This window comes from Vanessa cardui, chromosome 8 (genome assembly GCF_905220365.1).
Source record: "Vanessa cardui chromosome 8, ilVanCard2.1, whole genome shotgun sequence".
NCBI classification, from domain to species: domain Eukaryota; kingdom Metazoa; phylum Arthropoda; class Insecta; order Lepidoptera; family Nymphalidae; genus Vanessa; species Vanessa cardui.
Window position 1 is genome coordinate 12,728,222 of NC_061130.1, and position 25,094 is coordinate 12,753,315.

General features: G+C 32.3%; 2 protein-coding genes across 4 annotated transcripts; one reads left to right on the plus strand and one right to left on the minus strand.

The window, feature by feature from the left end:
• Positions 1 to 3,990: 3,990 nt before the first annotated feature.
• Positions 3,991 to 6,192, plus strand: LOC124531933 (pro-resilin-like). Of its 2 annotated transcripts, XM_047106512.1 has the most exons (5): positions 3,991 to 4,093; positions 4,193 to 4,789; positions 4,884 to 5,073; positions 5,302 to 5,337; positions 5,695 to 6,192. In XM_047106512.1, the coding sequence occupies exons 1-5, from the start codon at positions 4,085 to 4,087 to the stop codon at positions 6,108 to 6,110; spliced, it is 1,248 nt and encodes a 415-aa protein (XP_046962468.1). In that variant the 5' UTR covers positions 3,991 to 4,084; the 3' UTR covers positions 6,111 to 6,192. The 2 variants fall into 2 exon arrangements, with proteins under 2 accessions (XP_046962468.1, XP_046962469.1); XM_047106513.1 differs by lacking the exon at positions 4,884 to 5,073 and having other exon boundaries at positions 4,193 to 4,730.
• A 614-nt stretch (positions 6,193 to 6,806) lies between these two features.
• Positions 6,807 to 16,171, minus strand: LOC124531916. Of its 2 annotated transcripts, none has more exons than XM_047106486.1 (6): positions 15,917 to 16,171; positions 13,540 to 13,748; positions 9,243 to 9,378; positions 8,625 to 8,890; positions 7,968 to 8,148; positions 6,807 to 7,193 (listed from the first exon to the last, which is right to left on the minus strand). In XM_047106486.1, the coding sequence occupies exons 1-6, from the start codon at positions 15,957 to 15,959 to the stop codon at positions 7,120 to 7,122; spliced, it is 909 nt and encodes a 302-aa protein (XP_046962442.1). In that variant the 5' UTR covers positions 15,960 to 16,171; the 3' UTR covers positions 6,807 to 7,119. The 2 variants fall into 2 exon arrangements, with proteins under 2 accessions (XP_046962442.1, XP_046962441.1); XM_047106485.1 differs by having other exon boundaries at positions 7,953 to 8,148.
• Between the last annotated feature and the right edge of the window lie 8,923 nt (positions 16,172 to 25,094).

The window sequence follows — 25,094 nt, forward strand, 5'->3', positions numbered from 1 at the left end:
ATTTGGTAAAGTCCATATAAGAACTTCGATTATTTATCCTCTAACGAATTATTGGCTATAAGGGTGCTAGTAATTTTTGTCCGTCAGAACGTCAGCAATAATTACAAACATTTGTTGACAACTTGATTTGTCACTAACGCGCGTGGACAACACGAATGTTTTTATTTGTTTCCTATAACGCAGCTTTACAGTTCATTTACAATTACATTACATTTACAATTCGATGATTTTACTTCATTAACTTTGTTAGTTATGAAGTTGGATCTTTATTATAAAACATAATATAACTAATTTATTCGCTAGAAGACTTTCTCTTCTATGTTATTTACTTTTTAATAAATTAAAATATACTTATATATGATCCTGCAAATTTACCACGTTTGTTTTATATTTAATGAGCCGAATATGTCGTTTGTTATAAAAATGTAACTAATTGTTGGTGATGTCTATGTTTGTTAATTATACAATGTAGTAATAACAAGAACTTACAATTTTCCTATAGTCTAGAAGCAGCTTTACAATAAATGCTACTAAAATAATAATACTGGTAGTAGAAAATGTTATGTTAATTGTGTATTTTTTTAAGGGAGAATGTGATATTTTAAGTATTTGATGTCTGTGATAATGTTTTAATTTTAATGTGTGTTTGACGTCTCTCATAGTTAGGTGAATTAGACTAGTTGTGCGAAGCCAAATGTATTGTAATTACGCGGTTGACAAAACTGCTCTGTATATTAGCGAAACGTTAACAAAGAGTATTTATTGAGCTACATAATAAACTTGTGATATTTCATTATAACAGTTTTTTAATTCCTACTTTTGACTTCCTTTCTTGAACCTAAATACTACGTATGTGGTATTACTTTTGGTTTATAATCCTAGGTAGGCTTTGCAAGCTCGTCTGGGTAGATACCGCCATCTTATCAGATATTCTACCGCCAAATTAGTATTGCTGTATTCCGGTTTAAAGGGTGAGTGAGCCAGTGCAACTGCAGGCGCAAGGGACATAACATCTCAGTTCCCAAGGTTGACGGCGCATTGGCGATGTAAGGAAAGGTTAATGTTTCTAACAGCGCCAATGTCTTTTATATTAAATGACTTAATAAATCTGCTATTATTAAAAATATGAAAAATAAATAAATATTGGTACTCCTCAAAATAAAAAGGATGTTTTATACCAAAGGTGAAACAATAACAGCCATCATTATCGCTATTGAGTTTACAGCCTTCTTTTATTTAATTTTCAGTAGGATAACAATTCAAAGTCAACTTTTGCAGCCGATATTAATACCATTTTTGTATTGAGAGGACTATTCGTGCAATCTATAGCCTGGGTCTAAGTGATTAGTTCAGCTATAAATTTAAAGAAATAAATGGCTGTAATACTCAATTTGTTATTGATGATAATTTTATATATTTACGCAACGTAAATGGCCTTTCTTCACACATACTGTGGCATAGTTCTTTGATACTAAGAACAAGCATAAACTAGTAACACCAAGTACCCGATTACACAGGATTAGTAAATCTATTGTGTCAGTGTACATGTGTCATTGTATACGTATATAAAACTGGATCTTTCGGGGGTCTCCATGTAAAAATGTTTAATTGTAAAATTAAAAGAATCTCAGATCCGATGTATTAATTTCCGGATTGATGGAAGATTTTTGACTTTTGACTTTGACTTTTGAAAGAAAATGTTTATTACAATTTATTTTAAATATTATAAAATATAAATTTAAATACATATTGAAAATTATTAATCTATTACTTTTAGATTGATTAATGTAATGGATTATTTACATTATGACGATTATAACGATAAAACTGCGTTATAACGATAATAAAGAGAAATAATACGTGATTAATAACATTAGAAAAATCAAAATACTATGAATGATTTTATAGTATGTTGAACTCAATTTAAGATTACTAATGAGGCTTTTACAGACTCCTGAATTTTAATGTTAAGCAAAATCCTTTTCCACCGCGATTATCTTACTTTTTAACATAGCATTCAAGCTTACTCGATATACTTCAAATTGCGTTATTTTATTAAATAATCGAATATTGTTCTAGAGAAAATGAACCAAGAATAATTTCGGGGTAGGAAACTCGTTATAAGTATGTCATTTTTTCTCGCGGTCACAGCTTCTATCGAAGCAAATAATATTGTGTGTACATAAAATTGTCACCTAATGAGAGTGTAGTGTATTGGTAGTTTAAATCACGTGTTATGAAATATAAAATTTATTGTAAAAATGTATCCTAGATATGGCTCATAAATGTGTTGTCGTGTGTGAGGACGTTAATGAGCGAAAAGATTGCATCACACGAGCCAACTGTGGAAGAGCACGGAGTAAGCTCACGATCCGATTTAGTTTGTATTTGAAATAATCTAGGGCTGCTACTACCATCTCTCTCAAATTGACGGGATTTGTATGTTAAAGGAAGTAACATAATAACTCTGTCATTTGGGTACTTAGTACTTAATTTTTTTATATATTACAGTGATTTATTAACTATGTTCTTTAAAACTACTTTAATGAGCATAGTCAATTAATGACAATAATAAAAGAACACGTCAATTATACAATTACATTTTTTTTTAATTTATCAGTAATATATGTATAATACGATTTCTTGTCGTATTTAAAATTGTTATATATGTTATTTTATTTAAAAATATCTATAATAACTTTAAAATAATAACGAAATATTGTCATTTTATTACCAATGCCACAGCCCTGCGTATAATTTACAAACCAAACTAAAGAGTAGGTAAATGGAAACAGATCTATAAAATAATTGTTGACTAGTCCAGTTTGTATAGATATTTTATATGCATATTATACTACACTAAAAATAGCTTATATACTTATTAATGTCGGCTTATTATAGTCAAAACTTTCTGTATTTTAGTCTGTAATAAGCAATTAACATAGCTACCCAAACTGTTAAAGTTTTGTCAGTCCTTTTATGTAATAAAATATTTAGCGATAGTCTTGGTAATTTTTGTATTACATTTTTTATATAGGCTTCAAAACAGCAAATGGGCCTCCGGATGGTAAGTGATCACCACATTGATAATTTTTTTATGGTATAGGTTGGCGGACGAGCATATATGTAGGTCACCTGATGGTAAATGGTCACCATCACCCATAGACAATGAAACTGTAAGTCAATCCTTACATCGTCAATGTGCCACTAACCTTGGGAACTAAGATGTTATGTCCCTTGTGTCTGTAGTTACACTGGCTCACTCACCCTTCACACCTGAACACAACAATACTGAGTACTGTTATTTGGCGGTAGAATAACTGATGAGTGGCTGGTACCTACCCAGACGGGCTTGCACAAAGCCCTATCACCATGTGATAGGGCAATAATGGCGCTCTTTGAAACATTAACCATTCCTTACATGGCCAATGCGCCACCAATCTTAAGAACTAAGATTCCCTTCTGAATCTTTTGTTTTCGAGACACTTATGTTTTAACCTTATTTTATCTAATATACACGACTACATAACCTATTTGAATTTAGTGCCCAAATTAGGTACGACAAAGATCTCATGAAGAATATAGAAATGATATGAATCATATAACATACGATTTTTTCGATATATGATGTCACTAAAAACAAATAAACCAATATACTTACCAAAATAAAAGGAATATTCAATTCCTATTTCAATAAATAATATAACTCATTTTTTTTTTAAATTTAAGTTTATATAATATAAACCTTTTTGAGGTTTTTATTAAAACATGGGCAAATAAATGAACGAGTTGCTTGTTTTGTTTCCCGTGTCAACGGTGATATAAAAGATACCTGTAAATTATTGCAATGTCGAGTGCCGCAATAATTTCAGCTGCTCGCATTGGAGATGGATGCACGAAATTAAGCTGAGACACGATGCGCGTGCGCACCTCTTGGATTGTTGTCAATACGACATTCACCAATATGATCACTATATAAGTTTGGGTTGGATATTCAAAATATATTCCACTTCTGAGTTCAGAAACAGAAACATCTAAGAATAATAACTTAAAATCAAATAATATAATTATTTACTCTGCAAATATGTTTTTGGTACGTAATATTTGTCTTTTCTTTATTTCATATTTTTAAATATTTACCCGTGAAATAATGTGTTCGGTATATTAACGATAAATTTAATTTATTTCCCAGTGGATTCTGTGCTTAGCTGCTTTCGCATTAACGACGAGCAAATGCGAACCACCAGTAAATAGCTATCTACCTCCTAACTCAGGATCTGGGAATGGAGGACGTCCATCATCACAATATGGGCCTCCAGGAGGGAGTCAGGGAAGATCTCCCGGTGGATTTAACTCCGATTCCAGCTTAGGCGATGGTTTTAATTCAGGAGCAAATCCGTCTTCTCCATCAGCAGAGTATGGTGTACCAGGACAAGGATCCGGAGGTTTTCCCAGAGGTGGTTCACGTGGATCTCAAGCACCGGGTCAAGGCTTTGCTCCAAGTTCCGAATACGGAACTCCAAATCAACGAGGACCAAATGATTCTTCAAACGGACCATTCCGCGGACGCGGTTCATCCCAAAGACCTGACTCTTCTTATGGAACACCATCTAATCAATATCGATCTCCGGGCGGTACCGGCTCTAATGGAAGAAACGGAGGCCAAGGTTCGAGGCAACCGTTTGGTGGATCCGGATCTCCGTCGTCGTCGTACGGCACCCCTGATTTCGGTAATGATTTAAATAGTCAAAATGAAAATTATCGTGGATCAGGGGTAAATGAATCTAATGTAAGTTGTAAATAAATCATATAATCGATTGCTTGAAAATGTATTTTGTGCTTTCAATAGTATTATGATGACGGATATGAATTACGTTTCGCAGGAACCCGCTAAATATGAATTTAGCTATGAGGTTGATAATCCGGAGACAGGTACTAAGTTTGGTCATTCAGAACAGCGCGATGGAGATGTGACCACAGGGGAATATAATGTAGTTCTACCTGATGGCAGAAAGCAGGTGGTCGAGTACGAGGCAGATAGTGAGGGCTATAAGCCCCAGATTCGATATGAGGGTTTGTTCATCGCGCGCATGGCGCCTGCGCATATGTATTTTATTTATCTTAAAATTATTTACTTTTACTCTTTGGTAATTTATAAAAAGGGTACAAACAATGTTCGAATAACTTTAGATCACAGCATTAAAACAAAACAGTTCGTTTCAAAAGTATTTTTAGATAAATAAATTATAAAATTACCACCATTGAAGGAGCTAAATTAAAATTTACGTATTTCTTTAACAGGTGCTGGTAGTGGCACTGGATCTGGCTTTGGACGTGGTGAGTTTTAATAAAATATTAAAATATCTAGTTCATTTGATATATAAGTAAGCGATTATATTATGTGTGATAGGAAAATTTACTTTCCAAAGAGTAATTAGTCAACTCTACCTAAGGTAATAGTGATATTGGAAATACTCACAATTTCTGACAATGTAAAAGTATTACAACAATTATGACCGTGGCATCTAAGTTGTAACGAATGCTTCCCTGTGCTTGTAACTACACTGACTGATCATACCCTGCAGATTGAATGTATTATTAGAATAACTGATAAATCAGTGAAACTTATCAAGATAAGTTCTCACAAAGCCATTGTTAGTAAGATTCAACTAAAGCTCGTGATAATTTTCTTAGGAGGTGCTCCAGGTGGAAACCAGGGATATAGTAGTGCAGATGCAAGTGCGGACGCTTTCGCTGGAAATGGTGCTGGTTACCCACAATCAGGCGGTGGACCTCAAGGTGGAAGATATCAACAACCTGGTTTTGGCCAAGACTCAGGTTCATCTGGTTATCCTAGTGGAAGACCTGATGGACAAGGATTTGATAGCCAAGGACAGGGATATCCTGGAGGCAGAGGCAGTGGCGGCTTTCCTGGCAGTTCACAAGGAGGCGGGAATTACCCCGGTAGCCAAGGTGACGGTGGTTATCCCAGTGGACCTCAAGGCGGCAGGGGTGGTCCTCGGGGCGGTGGCAGAGGATCCAATGGTTTTGGAGGAAGCGATGGTTATCCCAGTGGTGGCCCCAACGGTCCTCGTGGTTCCGGATATTGATTACACCTCACACGTTACTCGCGATACAGTCGGTTGTTCACTCAGTTACCCCTATCAGAATTTTTAGCAAATAAATAAACAAGTATAAAGTAAACATTCGTTTTTTTCATATCACTAATCTCTGGTAAAAACTCATATAGTTATGATTTAGTTAATTCGTTAATTATTCAAAAAAAGAATTGTAAGTCAACAAATTCATTACTCCAATCAACGTCTTCTATTACAAAGGTACTTTAAGCTTCTAATTGTATTAAATACGCATTCTCATCATACCTCAAATTAATTAATATCACAATATTAACTGTATCTGTTTGCTTCTGGGCGTCGGTTAGGACTCAAGAATTATTATCGAATAATTTCAAAGCAAATCCATTTAAATATGAAGACGTCTTATTGGGATTATCCTCGTTTCCTGGTTTGCCTGCCACCAACTCCACAAGTAACTTATAATTTGATTATATCGCAAATGATATAAACTGATTCATGAGTTTTTTTTTCAAAATTTGGATTTTAAACGCTATTGGCTATTATTTATCGTTTTTGATGATTAAGAATACAAATACCATGCAAGAAAGAGAAAATAAGCTATTTTATTAATAAATTCTAATATATATAAAATATAATACCAAATATTTTCCTTTTTTTATAAATTAAAATACACAATTATATCACATTAAAAATGTTATAAATCTTAATTATTAAAATAAATCACTCCTAAGTCTGGAACAATTATTATTTATAGTGAGTAACTAAATAATTAATTACAGAATTTACACATACATGTCTTTTAACAATACATATTTCTTAAATGTATATCAGACACAATATTATCTCATTTAATCTCTAAGAGAAATTTAAAACAAAATGCTTATCACAAATATAACGCTAAGGAATATCATATGAAAATGATACTTGAAATTTACCGAAGCGATTTTGATTTTCTTAACATTAATAACAAAATGCAAATAACATTATTTATATAAATTTTATAGCGCATTATATGCGTTATTTATACGAACATTCGTAAGAATATCATAGATGGTAAGATGGCCCACGGCGAAAGTTTTGATGCTGCTTTTTTATCTGAAAAATTACCGTAAATTGTAATATTGGAAAATGGTTAAAAAAATTGTAGAATCAAGTTCAAAAACTGACTGACTTAATACTTATATATGTAGCTCAGGAATCTCTTATCTACTGTACATTGCGAAAGTAACTCTTGTCTGCTTGATATTGTTATATGAGAAACAACTAAACTGAATTTAATGGAACTTTATATATCATTGGGGGAGGCCTAAATCCAGCAGTAGGATAATACAGGCTGATCATTATGATGATATGTAATCCAAGCTTATTCATACCTATATTTATCCAAAATACATATCATCAAATTACTGGAAGAATTGTGATCTTTAGCCAGTTTGTATTTTGGCGCTTTGCGGTGTTATCGAATTAATTCTCTTCTATTTTATTCTATTCTAGTCTAAGTCTAAGTAATTTTTAAGTTATCCAACTTAACAAAAAAAAAAGCCTAAGTAGTCACTTTCATTAATCCCAATGAAAGTGACTACTTAGGCTTTTTTTTAAATATTTATTTAAGCAGGCAAAGACAAATTAGTTCGACAGTTTTGTTTAATTTTGTGTCAACTGATATTATTTTCTTGGTGCAGTAGTTGGAGCTTTACTCGAAATAAAATAAAATGGAATTATGAATATTAAAACATATTACGGTCCTCTACAATGATTAAAGTTTAATTTCGCTTAAATAAACTTTTATAAGTGTACGCTAAAATATCTCCAGCATATTTAGTTAACATAAGAAAAAAAAATTAAAGTAGTTACATGAAATAAATGAACCTTGCATTTCCGTATCACTTTGCGATTCGGCCGCCGGCAAAAAGTCCGTGTTTTCTTGGAAAACGGTCTCTTCGTAGTTGTTCAGTGCGGAATAAGAGTTGTCAATTTGTGTCGGCTCAGTTACTTGTAAAATATGGTGAATAACTTCTTCTTGGTAAAGTGGAGCGAGGGAAGCTTGACACTGAAAAAAACCACAGTTTTACTCTCTCATTCTAATTGATTTTCAAAATATTTGGGTTATGAGTCAACCTCACACGTCAGAAGAGTTGTTCAAATATATTTTAGGGATTAATTATTGTATTTGTTTAGTAACTAGTCAACTATAATAACATCAGTAATCAATTTTATGTACTTAATGAAATAGAGCATATGTATCTGTTGTATCAAAATGCAAATGTTGCTCGTAAATCAGATTACGTTAAGAGTTCAACAAAATATTCTGTTAATTTTTTGTTTCATAAATTGTTATGAAGATTATTGTGTTATATATTACAACATTTTATTAAAACTTTGCATTAGATTTACCCATGCTAAAACAAATACAATTTTAACAATTTTGCTGTATCCCTAAACTTGCAATTTCTCTTAACACGAGCGCTTGAATCCAGAACAAACAACTAAAACTTTGCACATTAGAATAGTATACAGCCCTCTTACCTTAAGTGTCAGCACGCCTTCATGGAAGTGGTTCTGTCTTACAATAAAACTCAATTCTAAGATTGTATCCCGAGCATCAGAGCGTTCTCTCGACGTTTTGTCCCAGGGCCCTCGTAAGTAATTCGCAGGAGCTGGGAGGTCGTTAATTAGCCATTTTATTTGCGCTTTAGGACGAGATCTCGGTGACGTACAGTTTACTACGAGTAAGTCTCCTATTTTCAATTCATTTTTAAGACCAGTCATTTTTGGCGCATGGTTTGGTAGAACTGAAAATGAATATGTGTAATCAAAATCAAAATATACTTTATTCAAGTGGGCATGTAAAACTACAAAGTCAGTTATATAAATGTATCTAATTTAACTCGCCTGGAAATCAAGAAGTATTAGCTCCACGCTATTTTATTATCTATAAAATCTTGTATTTATGGTGCCTTCTTTATGATGTAATTTTTGCAAATGATTTAAATTTATAATACGGCAAAGTTAAAAATGTTTGCGGAATTTTGTTATAGAGTCGGAAACTTAATTTTATAAGCATATCTTTATTACTCGTGAACATATAGTAACAATTTGTATCTCAATTAGATTTAATATTACAAATAAAATTGATTTACTTACGATGTATACTGATGTCTTTATCGTCAGAAACTGTAACGAAGTAAGGTGCTTCCCCGGATACCTCACAGCGATAGCGACCACCAGAATCTTGCGTGATATGCTCAAGAGTTACGACCGTGCTGGATGATCGGGATATCTTGAAAATTGTATACTTTTAAAACAATATGTAGATTTTGTTAACAGCTTGTTAGTGTCCTACTTTTGTGACAAGACTTTGCTTTAGGAGATTTGTAGTTTGTTTCAGCAGCAGTGTTTATTTTGTCAAGATGTCTTCCTTCACCGCACGAGATGAATTATAATCACAAATTAAGTACGTAACAAATCAGCCCCACTTTCTCGGATTAAAACATTTTACAATACTCGTGTTGTACTAAAGGCATTCTCAAAATGTAATTTAAAATAAGAAAAGCTCGTGATTTTTATAAAAAGATCCGAAACACGTTGACAATAAGTTTAAAAATATCAATATTGGAAAAATAAAATAGAAACGCGTAAACAATTGTGAGAGAGTTTGATTTGTATTATACATGATGTTGACGTTTTATATAACAGGTGACTGTGTGTATAGTATCTACATGAATGAAAGTAATAATGTAAATAATAAGTGTGTGTGTTTGGGAAAATATGGATGTTTATGTTGTTTTACACATATAGAAAAATTACATTACAAAATACATGCGCAATCTAATTTATACTGCAAAAAGTACCATTGAGTTGGGCAGGTGTGGTTTTTGGAAAAAAGCTTCCAGTAAAAGCAACTGGGCCAGAGATGCAATCAAGTGAATATTGAATATTGTTATTGTTTAATTAAACATGCAAATTTTTCGCAGTTCCTCAGTAAACGAACACATCATTGGACAAATAATTGGACACAATCATATTAAACAGGAAAGACACGCAAAAGGCCTCTACACAGAGCAACAAATCTAGTAATGTCGTCATTATTGAAAATATAGGGAAAAGGCATTTATTTGGAAAAATATAATAATACCGATATGAATTTATTTATTAAGAGATATTAAGTCGTTTACATGCATGATTAGGTATTATCTATAAATGAGTATGCCGCGCGAAAGTTTCACATTATGCGCGCTGTCATTCCGGAGATAAGTGTCACAGTGCCACAGTTGCAGTAGCAAAACGTCCCGCACTGATTTATTAGGAGACAAAAGGATTGCATCGCGGTTTGCGATATCGATCACGTAAAAATATTAAAAATGCATTTGCAGAATGCATAAATAATCATCATCCTAAATTCATTAATGTAATAAAAGTAAGTTAGTTAAACTAAAATCGAACTATTATCTATTATACTTGATTTAACAAACTGACGTTATTTCAAACCATATTAATGGTATACCAACTACTATACTAATTTACTATAATACAGTATAAATAATGTATTTAATATTATTATTATGAATTCACTTATATTTGATATGCAAGTATTTTTACCTTTTGTTCACTTTAATTGTATTGTATTGAGTTGTTATTTTATACATAGTATAAAACAAAGTCGCTTCCCACTGTCTGTACACTTAGATCTTTTAAACGGATTAAATGCGGTTTTTATCAATGGTCAGTAATTCAAGAGGAAGGTTTATATGTATGATAAATGCAAATATTAGTAGAGAAAGTGTGAATTACAATTTTCCTGGAATTTTTATCTTGATTATTCAATGTTTTGTAATATCAAAATTCAAAAGTATAATTTCACTAACCGGATTGGTTAATATTAAATTTGTGAAAATTAAAAAATCAACTACCGTATTGAATAGTTAATCAATATAAAACTTATAAGTATACAGGTCGTAACCATAGCGGCGATTTGAACATTGATATCTTACAAAACAATATTGTTTGACTTCCCATTAAATGTACCCTTAATTAACCGTAAACTTGGGACAAATAGTTAAACGAGGCTTACTTATTTCAGAGCTGAATTATACTCATCGGGCTGGCTAATTAATCATTTGTTCGGATATTGACTCAGAAGGTCATGTAAACAAGAACCTACGTTTTAATATCATGGATTTATTAAATACGACAAATAAATATTCGACAAAATATTATTTCGTCGAACATTATCTTGTACTGACAGCTTACATATCGAAGCCTATTTACTTTGCTGAATATAAATTGTGCTATAACCTTATCATTATCATTTGATATGATATTTGTCGCTAATTTAAATAAAGCATTCATTATTGTAGAAATAATTGTGTTGGAGACTTAAGTATTACAACTTTGTTGAAATCTTATTCGTATTTAAAAAGTCTCGAGTTCCGAGATGTGCATATGGAGTAACTAGTTTATGCGCAAACGCAGGTGAACTCAAAAAAACCGCAAAACAGTGACTATAATTGGATATAATTTGGCATTAGGACCAATATATTCTCCAAAGCACGTAATTGTAAGCATTGCTAGTTCAAATCTTTCGGCTTCTGATCATTTTTTGATAGAAAAACCAAAATTTAAGTGGCTTTAATTAAGGATTGAAACTCAGGATGGACGAACCAATACAGATACTAAACCAACGTGGCAGATTATTATTAAAGCTACATAATATGTATATGACTGAGCTGAGATGGCCCAGTGGTTAGAACTCGTGCATCTTGCTCGATGATTTCGGGTTCAAACCCAGGCAAGCACCACTATATTTATATACTCAATTTGTGTTTATAATTCATCTCGTGCTCGGCGGTGAAGGAAAACATCGAGAAGAAACCTGCATGTGTCTAATTTCATCGAAATTTTACCACATGTGCATTCCACCAACTCGCATTGGAACAGCGTGGTGGAATATGTTCCAAACCCTCTGCTTAATGGAAGAGGAGGCCTTAGCCCAGCAGTGGGTAATTTACAGGCTGTTACTTTACTCACTTTAATTTTAATGTATATAATATATAAATGTTTCAGCAGATGTAGTATCGTACACATTGATCGAAGTGAGACCCAGCACAGTACAACATATAGTATCGGAGTAGTTCAAGTGTTTCGTATTATCCTGAAACCGTTGCATCAATATTTCCGCCGCTCAAATTTATGGACGAATTCACTTCAATAACATCGTAACAAAATGAATGAGTGTGAAGTTTCTCTTATGATTTTCCTTTTGTCGACACGGGGGCTAAAAATAAAATTTCTGAAAACGTGTACTGCACGATGCTATCGTTTGTACATGCGTGACGTGGAAATACTGGACGGTTTTTAATAAAACCCCGTGTTGGATCGGATATACGCGAAACGCTTTAAGGGCTCAGGACAAAAACAATATCCCTATAACCGTCGTGTACGAATCTTCTAGATTAACATTCTTCCATCTGTCCGTATTGTCACGTATGGAGTATTTATAATATTTGGGTCACGAGACAGGCCAATAATAACTGTAAGATTTAGGATCATTAACGTTTATATCTTTGTACTGTAACAGTTGCATTTCTATTGGTTCACTTTTTTATGGAATAGATTGGTGGATCATGTGAACCACTTGATGGTAAATGGTCACCTTCACCCATGGACAATTTTGCTGTAAGAAATATTAACTATTCCTTACATCGTCAATGTGCCATTTACCTTGGGAACTAAGATCCTATGTCCCTTGTGCCTGTAGTTACACTAGCTTACTCACCCTTCAAACCGGAACAAAACAATACTACATACTGCTGTTTAGCGGTTATTATTTAAAGATGGAAGCACGTTATTAAAAAGTAAAAAGTAACAACCACTAAATTAAACTATCCCATGTCGGGCTAAAGCCTCTTATCTAGATGAGGTTAAGAGGTTATTTCAACACTACTCCAATAAAGAATTTTATACGATGCATGCAAGTTTCCTCACAATTTTTCCTTCGTCATAAATTTGATGAAATACATATTTGCATTAAATTTAATTGTACTCGGCCGGGCTTGGATCCATGGAGATTCTCATGTTTTGTATAATCGTTATAATACTATTTTTTATTTTTGTTTTTGTTGTAGGTGGACGTGTGAATAGTCCACCTGATGGTAAGTGTTTATCACTAGCTATAAACAGAGGCGCTACAAGGAATTAAAAATTGGAAGCATTTCTTAGATCGCCAATGCGCCACAAACCTTTGCGAACCATTAAGATTTTATGTCCCTTGTACCTGTTAATTTTGGCTGACTGATCCATCAAATTGGACTACAAAAATACTGAGTACTGCTGAGGTGGAATATCTAATGAATGCATGAAAACCACCCAGGCGGATTCAAATAAGCCACCACGTGAAACTATTTTTTGAAAGAGTTAATGAAAAAATAACTTAGGTACTAACATCAACGAAAACACCTGGCACATAAAAGTAGCTCGTCGGTTCGCTATTTGAAGGAACATAGCGGTAGAATTCCCTGCCGTCCTTATACCACTTGACTGAGTACAGGTCGTCCCCTTCTAGATCAAACTGACAGCCCAATAAAGCTTGGCCGCCCTCCGCAGCGTGACCTGGCACGCGGAGATCGAGTATACGAATGCTTTCCACGACACCTGAAAATTGTTAAAGAATTATTTATATACACTAAAGATATAACTGTTAGAAAATATATATATTGGTCGTGCCGATGTGTGTGGATCTATATTATAAATCGATTTATTGATGTGTGAGGAACACCCACACAAAAGGCCAAAAAAAAGTATTATAGGAGTCTGTCTTGAATAATTTTAGGTGTTTCAGTGCAGGGAATGGTTTCGCGGTGTATCATAGTATCGAATACATTTATCTGTGAAAGGTAGCTAAGTGGATCTCATTAGGCTGCCAATATGCGATGCCAGCATGACACATGAAGAGCACTCACGCACACATTTAATTTTTCGTCATCTAAGTTAAAGTGAATTTGCTGTAGTATTTTCTCGTGTGTAATATCTTAGATAAACATCACAGCATACTGCATGACTGAACTTTTCTTTTTAAAGTCATAGTATGTAAATGGTCGCGTATTCGATATAACTTAAACAAAATATTCGAATATTCATTTCACGTGCAAGCGCTATATCGTATAGCTTTAATCTTTCTACCAACAAAAAATTTAACATATTAAATTTTACAAAGCAACACAAAAATTATATGAATATATGTGAAGCGAAGGGATGCGCCGTAATGCGATAATCGCCGTAATCAGTGATCGTGTTAAGTTGCTATCATTAATTAAATTCAATCACTATTCATACAGAATCATAGTGATGTTACATCTCGATATACAATCATCATTTCTTTTAAATACATGTTAAAAGTACAAGAGACGCTTCCAAATATTTATATGAATTTTATTTTAGTATGATTTTATATGTTTATAGCATAATTCTTTTCATAGAACACTAGCAACTCATACATTAGACGAATGTTGGTTTTCTAAATAAACATTATAGTAAGCGCTAGTATAGTGTAGTAAGTTCGATTTTCTAAACTGAAGTGAAGAATAGATCTGTCAGTTGGATTCTGTTTATTTTCGCTCTGGTTATCCTTTGACCTGAACGAATTTCGACAACGGGCATCAATATCATGGACAACTGAGCAGGAGACTCCACAACTACTCTCTGTTTCGTTAGTTTACTATATTAAAAAAGGTAACCTTTTACCATACACAGGACAATGAAATTAAATGAAAGTAAATTCGCTCTTACGCACAAATAATTAAGATCGAAATTACAATAATCAGCAACTAAGAATCAGTCTCTTTTAATTTTACATCTTACGACTATCGCCCGTGCTGCCAAGGTCATTGACTCGTAACGATAATATTAGGTAATTTAGAAGTTTCTCATAAATAAACCAAAAAAAAGAGAATGTTATGTTAATATTATTAAAAGCATAATTATATAGCATTGTTAATAAAGCGTAATTGAATTACAAACATTGTATTTATTTCCTATTCCCTAACTGCCCTTAAATGTTCGAAAGATAAGTTCGGTGGCAACAGAATAAAGACTTAAAATTGCTGACCAAGTTTATTTTGTATGTTCTACCCGTAATTTTGTACTGTGTATTAAGTGATTTGCACGGACATGAACCCGCGACGCTTTGTTTAAGATCCTTGAGTCAATCATCTGGGTTAAAGCTTTAAAACAATGAATTAATGTCATGAGCGCGTTATATATTCCTACGCAAATAGATATTTTTGAAATAAAACTGATTATTTTATGAAATTGAAAACATTTAATTGTAATAATTTTTTAGGCTTATTAGCGAATTTATTCAACATTTTCAATGAAATTTATTAAATCGTAATAATCTGTATAATGTTCGAAGGTCCGTGAATATCTACTAGAATTTAAAGAGTGCTAAATATTTGTATGCAGTCATATCTATTCGAGGAGCAATCTAGCACCGGCATTCTAAATGGTACGAACTATAAATTTTTTGTTCTAAAATGTTCTTGTTTCCATTAATATTTTCCCCTAACTCGCCGCTTTTATGGTCAGTAAAACGTGCGCTGAATACACGATATTTAAAGTTGAAAATTTGCCTGAACAGTTTCCTACAAAGCAAGATATATCCCCTGAATTCCTTCCGTTGTATTTTCCGTAATAATTATGTACATAGCCATGTTCCCGGTAAACATGTGTAATATATTATAACTGTAAAAATAATTTGAGGAATAATGAAAGCATTCATTATGAGAATTGCGTGAAATTAAATTAAAATGTAAATGATTCACCATGTTTCCACAGCAATAACGTAATTATCAGTGCACTGTACATCGCGGATTTAATATTTTTAACAGTCTGTCCACATTCACTCACGTAAAAGGATTATCCAGATTTCACTTCATAACACACATTAATTGGAAATTTTAAACATAACATAATACACAATTATTTAAACCGTTCATCAAATTATGACAATTTTGAGGTTAAAATCAGCCGTTTGTGGTGGTTCGACAATAAAATGGGACGGCGATTTCCTAGCGACGTTCTATATTTAAATGTCGAAGCGACGCGTACGCATGCGCAGCTGATGTTCGCACGTTTACTCGGAAGTTTTGCAGTGCGTGCGATTAATTTATGCAAGGTATCTCAAAAATTGAACGAAAAAGGGTGGTGTGGTTTTAGCCATAAATAAGTATATATGTATGTAATTTATATAATCGTTACTATTCGTCGGATGACTTTAGACCGTAACACAAGCGCTTTGTTAGCAATAAATTTAAAATAATTTACATTTTTTTTCAAAAGTATGGTTTATTTTGTCTAAAGCTTTTGAAAAACCTTAAATTTTATCTTGTTAATCTTTTTGCAAAAAGTTAAGCTGATTATACGCCTTCTAGAACGAACATTCTTTTTCCAATAAAATATAAATTATAAAATCCTCCATTACTGTCTTTATTTATTAAGTAAATTGAAAGTGATTTATTAAATAAATGCAAAAAAATTAAAACGATTTACTTGAACTAAGTTGAAATATTAAGTTGTACCTATAAATCAAAAAATGTATTCAAAATCCAAGTATAAGTTATCAAAATCTTATCTCAGAATCACTTTTGATGAGATCATTCATAAAATATAAGAAATTAACAAGATAAATCAAAATTAATTTCACGGAGCGTTGGTTTCATTTATCGGTATACATTATAATACTGAAGCAGGAGTGCCGCAAGGAGGCCTCCTTGAGCCTCCTTATTCGCTAGTCTATTAAACTATATTGTACCCGTATAGCTTACACTTTCGCGATGTATATTAAATAATAATGTTATTTGATATATGTTAGGTAAAGGTAGATGTATATATAATTATTTTGGTGTCAATTAATTTCTAATCATCTTAAGCTACTTCTACTTTATGTTGCTACAGCAATGTATTTTATTCCTTTATTGTTATTGTTATTTTTTTAATTGGGGCTTATTGCACCATATTAAAAAAATGCAGGATATTGCAATGCCACCTAATTGGTTAAGCCAAATAGCGATTTGATTAATTGATCTTAACAGACGATTTTGAATTAGGTCCAAACTTTCTCCTCAAAGAGCCTTAGCCCAGCAATGGAATATTTAGACTGTTTCTTATTGTAACGACTTTTTTTATAATCATTCTGATTTAAAAAAATAAATATACGCATAAAATAATTTTACGCATAAAAAGAGGAAAATATAACACATGTAAAGAGTAAGGATTCCCAGAAAATGAGGGCGATTTTAATTAACTCGATAAGTTATGTCAATGAGTCATATAAAATTGTGCCCTCGCATTAAGTTGTGTATGATTTTAAAGTATAAAAAAGCATGGGGGATTTGCCGCATTACTCATTAGTCATGAATGTCATAAATTTCAATATTACAATATTGTATGCAAATAATAATAATTATTATTATTATTGCTTATAATAAGTAATTTTGGTTCATATTTTTTGCAGTAATCATATTATATTTGATTGCAGGAATGTGTGCAAGAGTTTTTTAGAATCCTTAGGTGCTTCATTTTATTACTACATTATGGTAAATCAGGTAATTTTTTTATGGAAATATACAATACTTAATGGATTGCATAATTAAGAAATATTAATACATCACTATCGTTAAAACTTTTTAATTATTGGTTGACACACATAACACAGTAAGTCGGAGGTGCAATGAAGAATGACAAGAAAAAGATAAATAAATAATAATTACTAATACTATCAAGACCAATATATTGTGTTTGATTGTAGATGTGACTTTTGCCTGCTTAATAAAACTCAAAGAATGACTGACTGACTCACAGATTGAACAAAAAATAAATATTATTGTAGTCTAAGTTACTCCCTATTACATCAGTTATCTGCCAGTGAAAGTCCCGTCAAAATCGGTCCAGCCAATCCAGAGATTAGCCGGAACAAACAGACAGACGGACAAACAGACACACAGATTGACAAAAAATGTTAAAAAATGTTATCTTGGTATATGTACTATGTATAAAAACATATGCATTGAGTAAAAAAGGGCTATTTTAATATTACAAACAATTCCGATCCTGAGCTATTGTCGTCATTTATATTAAATAAATAAGTATATTAATAATTTCTTAATTCATTTGGAACATTGGTTCTATTTCTTTCATTTTTACGAAAAAAAAGTAGACGAATATGGGTTTTTTCATAATTCATCTTGAACCCCTTATACTTCGATTTGAAGATTAAGGGGGTCAAATAAAGGTATCATTATGTACGTGACAAAGTGGTTTTTATGCTTGTGCTTATAAACAATTATTAATAAGTTTGTGTGTTATTTTTGAACTTCAAACTGGATATTGAAACGGCAAAATATTGAGCTTAAATAAGCAGTTTACCAATATTACTAATATTTGAAAATAAGTCGGAAGATTTCTGAGACGACATAATAATTTCGTACAAAACGATCCTTTTATTTTTAAAATGTTTTATAGATAATCTGTGCCCGTCAATAAAGAGCAAGAATAATTGTTAAATTAATATGACAGTAGCTGCTTACGCTGAGGCGCAAGCATATTTTCGTACTTGTCTAACATGTCCCCAGTGACTCCAATCAGATTGCGAACTTTGTACGTGACTTCCAAGTTTGCCGACAGACAGTAAGATGTCGCTCCTATGCATAGAACTTTGTGTTACTGCTTCTAACCTGTTTAGGGGATATCAAAAGATTTCATATTGTCTAACGTGTTGCGTTTAAGATAGTAGTGCCTACATATTTTAGCTTTCAGCAGATCATTTTTTATCATGTTCATTTATGTGAACAGCTTTATTAATATTTATAATATTAAAATAAAATCTCTTCCACAACCTTGAGCACTTTGAAGGCATTCTCGAAAAATCACATTTCTGCAAGTCTTCCTTTACTGTTAAAAAAAAGAAAATTCACTGCGGATGGCTAGATCGATTTCATCAAACACATTCCACGCGATAATTTATTATATATAAATACATATATATTAACCCCAATATAAAAGTATAAAACTCCAGCGTTGTCCAAACTTATGCCCACGGTCTTATATAAATATTTATTTACTGAGCCATTTAAACTTTTTAATGCCACTTTAAAAGCCTTCGTTACAAGACGTAAAAAGTAACGGACATAGAATTTCCGCGTAACACAACTGATATAATTTTATGATAGACACCAGGCACGTTGTTTAATATATAATTTATGTAATACAGCTAATTATGTAAGCGTGGTGGGGCACAAAGTGTCGGTCGGGGCAATATTCTTGCGAAAGATCGCAATAATTTAACAGATGTAACGAAACTTTGAATAAGGGATTCGCAAAACTCAAGTCTACAGACATTACTGCGACGCAAATTATAGCTATCATTATGTAAGATGACTAGATGAGTAGCACAAAGCGGATTTCAGTCGTAAATATAAACAATGAACACCAGGAGACAAAGTAAAGCCTAGATCCAACGAAATTCAACAAGATTTAGAGTCTAATTAAAATTGTACATAGTCATTAGTAATCCTTAAATTTCAACCGGGATGCCGTTGGAGACGAATATATGTTTGTACTCAAATTAAACTCGTGCATGTTTTCTTTCATCAGCGAGAACGAGATAAATTATAAGAAAATTTAAGTACATGAATAAAAAATTCAAATGTTCTTGTCTGAGTATGAACTCTCGAACTTTAAGATGCACGCGTTCTAACCAATCGGCCATCTTATCTGATGCTATGAAATCCAATCACATGAATATCTACCAATCCCTTTTGGTGCTGATTGGAGAAATTAGTTTAGAACCACTTCCTCAAAGCGAGATAAACTTTAGCTTATCAGTGGGGCATTGCCAGGCTGTTACTTAAATGTATGTACTTAAAATATTGAGTCATTAAAAAATAACAAAATAGATAACGAAGATATGAAACATTTTTTTGTGACGCAAGTAATGTTGATTCCATAATATTTATTACGGCGATTATCAAATTTAAACATTATGTAGATCGCAAAAAGTACTAAAATTGTATTGACAGTATTGGATGTTACCAATACATATAAACCTATAAAGTTTAAATAGTATAGGTAAATAAAATATACTGTTATATAAAAGTGTTCAAACATGGCTCTAATGTAGACGATTCGTTCAAAAACAATAAAGTTAGTCCAATATCCAGTTTTAAATTAGTTTCGCCCGAACATTTGTCCAAATTAGTTTTGTGATTAAATCGTTTGGACAACTAAAATTCCAATATTCAAATAAAGAATATTTTTTTATTCTGATGACGTTCGAAGTCGGATCTTTATTGAAAAGTTAATGAGACTGTAACTTGATAATTTAAAAATTAGAATGAATTATGTATATTGTAATGTTTTCCATGTCAAAAACTAATTAGACATTTTCTAATAAGAACACATAGACCCATAGATAGATTTAAAATAAAAATATATCTACTTAAATGAAGTAGGCTTTAACATTTTTTTTAATTTAAAAAAAAAATTAAGTGAAGCTACCTCCATGTCGGAATGCAGATTCTACCGAGAAAATATAGCAAGAAACTCAGTAATTTCTCATTTAAAAATACACCGTCATGTTAGTAAAATACATTTATACCTGTATGTATTAGTGGTAACACTTGAAGGAAAGTGATTATCATCGCCCATAAACGTTGGTAATGTAAAAATATAAACCTTCTATTATATCGCCAATGCAGTACCAAACTTGGATACTAAGATGTCGCTTTTTCTGGTTACAGAACCTTTTAAACATAACATAATATGTAAAGAATATGTGATCAGTGCTCCGACGGGCTCACAAATTGCCCCACCAAGTATAGTTAGTATAATCGATGCAAATATAAATTTTAAACGATATGATTTAATTAGTTCAATTTCAAATAAATCACATCGCTAGACAAACGTAACAACAATGAAAATACAAGTAATTTATGATAATAAAATAACATATGAATTCTCTCCACGAAGGACAAAGGTAATATTGGACAAATACGACTATTTGCTAGCATTAAATACTAGCTTCGGGTGTTAATTAAGCTGGGCCGCTAGGACTGTGGTCGCCCTTCGACCCTCCGCCATTTACTTCAATCAAAGACGTATGCTACCGGCATATGCAACGAGGCCGACTAATGTTTGATCGTACCTACTCGATGTTGTGGTGTTATCGATATTTACCGACTCTTGTCAATACTTTAAATGTATTAAAAGTTCGTTATGGAATGATTCTATAGTTAAATTTAATCAGTTTTTTTTCTGTTATATTTTTATTTTTATTTTGGTGTAATATTATTGAACGATGATTCTAAATATTCAGTCGAAAGTCTTAGCCAATGTGTTACGACTAAACCCTATTTATTAACAAAGGATGATACATTTTTAAGTTAAAATAAAATCATTTGTATATAACAATAATCTTATTCATGATTTTCTCTGAAGGAATTTGCCGTTGCTTACTGAAAAACAAGTCTTCTAGATCGGTTTTAGCTTTTTTATTTAAGTTTATTAAAATTATTTTGTAAACTTGTAAACATATATTTTTTTAAATTTCTATCGATATCATAGTGTCTGACATACTAGTTATTTGAGTACTCTGTTCGTATAAACAGGGTTCAACCCTAATTCCAGATTTTATGAGATACATAAAATATGTTAATATATTAGAAATTATTCTGCATAATTCAATATAGACTTAAAAATATCTATATACATATACGGAAGGGCAGCCGAGATGGCGAGTGCTTAGAATACTAGAATATTAAGCGAACGTAATGGGTTCAAACCCGGGCAAGTACCGCTGAGTTTTAATGTGTATTTGTCGATACATGTATTATATAAATCCACAAACACACGAGAACACAAAGCCAACACATAAGAATTAGACAAACAAGGCTCAACATAATTTTAAATGGTACCCTCAAACAATAATCTATAGAGTAAAAAATGGAATATTGAAAGCCGTTCACAACGATCACTATTGAGAATCATTTGCACATATATAAGCCCAAATCGTATTCTAGCATTAAATTGTACTACAAAAACGCAATTTTATTAAGTATACTACAGTGGCCTTGTATGTTAAAGTAATAGGTACATCTCCGTATTCATATTACGTTAACGCTAACGCGATAGTTTCCGTTTAAGACGCGCACTCGGGGCACTGAACTATTAGCGTAACTCGCGCGATAACTCAACTGCTTCATATTACTTTTCTTTACTTCTCCCCCAGAGACAAATAAAATTCGACACCGAATTATATCAAAAACTTTTCGACTTTATGGCTTTCGTCTTTGAATATATTTGAATAAACAAAAAGCTGATGTTAAGTCGAATGAATGGTTAATACTCGCTGAAACTTCAAGCGGAAAAATAGTGAGAATTAATCACAATATTAAATCGGTATTAGGTTCGCAGAAATAAAGACCTTATTTATACGACTTGACCGACAAACGGAGAAATAAATCTAAATGAAACCTCAGGTCGCTGGAATGAATGATTAAACGGACGAGTTCTTGGTTTGTTTTCACTTTGGCTCGGACAATAGAGTGTGGCTGGAGTAAGGGAAAATTACGCCGCCCGCGGGAACTCGCACTAGTAAATCATCATTAGGCGGCGTGCTTGCGGGACATGCCTCGTCTTTATAAAAGATTCAACCTAATACAAACGAGACGGGCGAGTAATGGGAAATTTACTCTTGCTTAGGAAACAAATTCCAACATAAGATAAATTATGTCAAACAATAAGAATTTCCATATTATACTAATAAGGTGAACAAAAAAAAAACGTCGTATTTCAGAGCGTAGAGCAAGATCTTTAATGTTATCGTATATTCAATCTGAAAGAAGAAAGTTAATTTTTAAATACTAAACTTGTGTTTAGAGTTGGAATGTTGCTTGTCGATGAGAGAAATCGTCATAAAGAAATATTCAATTGTTAGGGATTGCTTGAAAGAAGTACTACGAAAGATCATGTAGATTGTACACGCAAATACAAGTAAACTAACTACAGGCACAAGGGACATGAGAGCTGTAGGAAAAGTTGCAATTTCTTTCAGTGGTAATGGATGGTAGTAGTCACCGTCACGTGGTGCAACAGCATACCTAACAATAGATGGTATGAAATGAAAGTTATACAAATATACACAGGTGGAAACGTAAGTCATTAAATATAATAAAGTCTGGAGTATTGACGACACATTTTTTGCTTCTTGTTTTTGAATATCGGCCAATCAAATCTCAGTGTTAGAGTTTGAAAAAAGATATTAATTATTTTTTTAATTTTAATAGTACGTACCTACGTGCGTTTAATACTACTAATATATATTACTAATACTAGTTGTAATAAAACTACAACTAGTTAGTCGCCCGCGAATTTTCGCGTTCAATCAAAAATTTTTTTAGGTTTATGTACGAATAAAACCTATGATAAGCTTTGTTTAGATTTATTTTCTTTGTAAGCTGATGAAACTTTTTTAAATGTTTCTCTATATAACCCATCAATAACTTTTTTCCACCCTCTCAAATTATTCTATAATGAAATTATTTTTCTGTATATCTATGATTAGAGCTCTTCAAAATAAGACCATAGCCGATCATTTACGTGCACGGATCGTCCCATAATCACAAAAATCAGCTTACGCTGTCATTACGCTACGTTGATATGATACGATATTACGAGTAAATGCTTTTTTATATATTAACATACTTTATATGGCATTGCTTAAAGCCAATCAAAGTTGCAAATTAGATCAATAGCAACAGAGAGAGGAGGAAAAAAAACAATTGACTATGTTGTTACTTCTATTTTGGTATGTGTTTGAGAAACGCGAAGATTACAATAAGATATAAAGTAGCACTGGGATACGGTATATAAATAGTATATAATATATTACATAAGTTTATATAATTATAAGTCTTTTTTATTCTAAAAATATCTTAAACGATTTTGTAATAATTTTCGTTCGAAACGAAATAAAAATATTAATATAATATGATGTGAATGTGAATTTCATTATTAAATGAAATTCACATCAACAATCAACACAAAAGTATCTTAATTAACGTTTTATCATATAGTATAAAGAGTAAAAAATAACAACATAGAAACAAACAATAATAAAGTGTAGCGACATTGCGGCATGTATTTATATTATATAAGCGATTTATTCAAATGTCGAACTTTTACTCAAGCCTAATATCCCTAAACTTTACACGGTAGTCGTACCAACTTCATATATAATGCCTTATGTAACCGGTTATTAAGGTTTACGAGGGCCATATCGCGAACTTTAATGTACGCAGAGACTGTCTCTTCTTAATCCTATTCGAGAACATGACCGAAGTCGCTTCTCAACTATGTTAATAAGTAACATATTAACAGGAACAAAAGCAAACCGAAGCAAGTTAACGAGAATTCATTTACCGTTAGTTTTATTACATTTTTGATAACTTCAAGCGACTTATTCGCTTGGGACATTCGTAGGAAGTTAATCTTCATCTTTTGTTGAAATGACGCTGGAACATACAACCTCAAGGCACTGCTCCCCTCAAACGTGCTGTAGTCGGGCAATTAATTAAATTTAATACTACGTTATATTATATTTGGCTTAATTAAAAGAAACTGTTCAGAGTAAATCATAGCAGCGTATTATTAAGAAAGTTGATAACTTTTAAAGCGAGACATTTTGTAATATCGGACGGACGTAAAGTTTTGTTAATCAAAATAACGGTGAGCTGCCGGGTCAGAGTAGTTTAGAGGATTGAACTCCCTCGCCTCTGGGATGCGGGGCGACGGTGGAATAATTTGAATTTATTAAATTGTACTCATTAAACGTGGGCTAAATGCTTTTATTTAGGTAATTTACAAATAAGGTTAGGATTTAGTGTTTTTTTCATTAAATTAGCAATAGGATAAAACGAAACTTACGATGGTGTGAAACAGTATGCA